At 40.5% G+C, this 3,024-nt stretch overlaps 1 protein-coding gene across 1 annotated transcript; it reads left to right on the top strand.

The window, feature by feature from the left end:
* The first annotated feature begins 616 nt into the window (after nt 1-616).
* Nucleotides 617-3,024, top strand: dnajc25 (DnaJ (Hsp40) homolog, subfamily C, member 25). Its single transcript, XM_030785280.1, has 4 exons — nt 617-922; nt 1,275-1,427; nt 1,657-2,127; nt 2,436-3,024. The coding sequence occupies exons 1-4, from the start codon at nt 617-619 to the stop codon at nt 2,556-2,558; spliced, it is 1,053 nt and encodes a 350-aa protein (XP_030641140.1). The 3' UTR covers nt 2,559-3,024.

Below are 3,024 nucleotides of genomic sequence, written 5' to 3'. Positions count from 1 at the left end.
CGTCTTAAGGGAGAGGTGCACACCCCTAATATATATACAAATATTTTAAGAAATGCAATAAAACAAAGTGATTGTAAGAAATAAATCTGAATTCTATTATGTTTGATTTTTTGATAAATTCATATTAGGGCACTCATGTCATTACGTTGTGACGTAACTTGCGACAGTTAAAAACTACGCCTACGCTCCTAGTGCTCACTGGGGGGCTTCTTTGAGATAATTTTTGATTGTAAAAAGTGATATACAAATAAACTTAAAGCGTTAAACCTGAAAATCAAGTGTGAGTGAACGAACGAGAGAGAGAATTACAGCTTCAGACGTGCAACAAATGGTTTTAACTGTATATTTACATGTAAATAGTATGAGTTGAAATTTGTGAGCTAAATAGCAATACGAATACGAAAGTGCAAGATAGGTTAATGTTACATTTATTAACACTTTCCAATATCCATCTCAGTAGACTAACCCAGGAATGCCTCTATCGATCTTACCTATCTGGCCAACAGGCTGTACTGGCTTTTAATCAGTGGTGAGCCTAGAACTACAATTCCCATAGACACGGAGCTGACGAACTCATGCAACGCATTCAGCAAGCGCCTGCTTTGGAATGCCGACAATGGCCGCTCTCACTGTCCGCACACAGCGATGTGTCTTATTGACTGGTATTCTCATTTTGGTGGTCTTAATTCAATCTGCCACCGCTCTGATTGAAGGATTGTACTGCGGAACAGAGTCGTGCTACAATGTGCTTAGATTACAAAGAGACGCGACCAAGAAAGAGATTGCTCATGCTTACCGACAGCTGGCCAGAAAGTATCATCCAGACAAATTTCGAGTTGGCGACCCCAATCTTGTTGGAGAAACTGCAGAAAGTGCCCAGCAAAAATTTTTACTCATCACAACAGCCTACGAAACGCTGCGAGTAAGTGTTAACTATGCGAAAATATGACTGTTCTTCCCGTGTTCATACCAGAATGATATAGCACACAGGTAGCATGCACTGAGTGCGGGGGTAATTTTGCAATTCATTCCACAGCAACGTGGCATTAAACAGCTCTTTGTACTGTGAGAGGGAAATGGTTTTTAAGTCTTAAGTGGTGAGGTTATTGGTGAATTTTTCCTCAAGTAAAAAAATATGCTTACACTCTTGTGACGTCATTGTCATTCAGTAAGAATTTCGCATTGTTTTATACAAAGCCGTACAGAAACAGGCCAACCTTATCAAAAGCATACAGTCACGAGGATTCATCTTAACAAGTGTTGTCCTGTTGTAGGATGAAGAATCACGGAAAGATTACGACTACATGCTGGATCACCCAGAGCAAATCTACAGTCATTATTACTCATACTATAAGAGAAGACTCGCTCCCAAAGTGGACGTGAGGCTTGTCATTCTGGGTACTGTGTGTATTATCTCAGTTTTTCAGGTAGGGAAACTTGGTCTCATTAACTCATTCTTTTTCTTAGCCCCCACCACCCCCACCTCATTGTGTGAGGAACACTGATGTTTGCCCCAAGAAACGGATACCGTTGTTGCTCTAATCCAGTATTTTCTTTCTCCAGTCATGGAGACTCATTTAATGGACTTCCTGGACTGGAAGATTGGGGGTACAACCATAGCTAACATTAACTATTGTCTTATGCTCTTTTCCTCAGTATTACAGCTGGTGGAGAAGTTATAATGAAGCTATCAGTTACCTGGCAACTGTCCCCAAATATCGTATCCAAGCCACGGAGATTGCCAAGCAGCAGGGTCTGCTGACCCGCACCAAAGAAAAGGGCAAGAACAAGAGGCCAAAAGAGGCCATTCGAGAAGAGGAGGAGGAGATCATCAGAGACATCATCAAAAACAAGATTGACATCAAAGGAGGTTATCAAAAACCCAACATCTCTGATATTCTGCTGTGCAAGATTATCCTCTCCCCCTATTACCTGTGTATGTACATGATCTGGTACTTCTCATGGATCTACCGCTTCACCATCTGCAGAGAGGATTATGGAGATGAGGAGAAATTCTACATCATCCGCAAGTACATGCAGATGTCACAGGCTCAGTTTGACAGCCTGGATGAACACATGAAGGAAACTTTCCTGGACAGGCAGCTGTGGATCAAGGAGAATTATGAGGTGGGATTAAATGTAATCTATCATTATTGTTGTTACTGTTGTTGTTTTTTTGTTTAAAAACATAGGAAATTGTAGAACAAACAAACAAAAAAACCCTAATCTCATTAAGCTGCACTGAAGATGCTGCTTTGAGTCATAGAGCGTGGATTCAATTCAGGGCTGGTCATATAAAACTAAATGTTTCTGTGTTTTACAGTGGTGTTGCTCTCAGTTACTGATTTATTTACACAAACCTAAACACTGAAAAAGCTCTGGTTGTGTGGTAGTTCTACAAACCCAAACTTGAAAAAGTTCTGGTTTTGTGACAGGTCTACAAACAGGAGCAAGAGGAGGAGATGAAAATGAAGATGGCCACAGACAGCCGATGGAAACGCTACAGACGGTGGATGAAAAACGAGGGGCCAGGTCGTTTAACTTTTGCCGAAGATTGACCTTCTGCTGCATGTTCCTTCCTACTCTCTGACGCACATCTTTTTTTTTACGAGCTTGCACATGCACAGAGCTGAGAACTACACGTCTTACGGAGAACTACAAAGATGTGCATGTGCAATGTGGGCTACAAATGATTTTCTTAGTTATAAAATTAGAAAGGTATAAAAGCAATGATTGTTTTTTCGACTAAGCACTCGGAAGCCGTTTTATGGCTTTTGTGAGGGAAGAACTCAGAACTGGCTCAATATGAACATCTGAAATCTGTTCGTCATAATTTCCTCAAACTGTATGATGGACATACACAGAATTACTGGAGCGGAGAAGGATACAAAGTCTCTCTCTTTTGTAAAAATGCATCCACAGAGCTTCTGACTTTTGACAATCATGGAATTCTCTTTTTCTACCATCTTCATTTTCATCCGCCATCTCACTGTCGGATCATGTATTTTTAAAATTTAATTAAAA

Source organism: Chanos chanos, chromosome 9 (assembly GCF_902362185.1).
Source record: "Chanos chanos chromosome 9, fChaCha1.1, whole genome shotgun sequence".
In the NCBI taxonomy this organism is placed as follows: Eukaryota; Metazoa; Chordata; class Actinopteri; order Gonorynchiformes; family Chanidae; genus Chanos; species Chanos chanos.
The sequence above is the reverse complement of the archived record's forward strand: the minus strand, read 5'-3'. Positions and strand labels throughout refer to the sequence as shown.

Coding starts and splice junctions, on each gene's coding strand:
- dnajc25 (XM_030785280.1), top strand. CDS start 617: ATGGCCGCTCTCACTGTCCGCACACAGCGATGTGTCTTATTGACTGGT. Junction 923..1,274: donor CAGCCTACGAAACGCTGCGA/GTAAGTGTTAAC, acceptor GTCCTGTTGTAG/GATGAAGAATCACGGAAAGA. Junction 2,128..2,435: donor GGATCAAGGAGAATTATGAG/GTGGGATTAAAT, acceptor GTTTTGTGACAG/GTCTACAAACAGGAGCAAGA.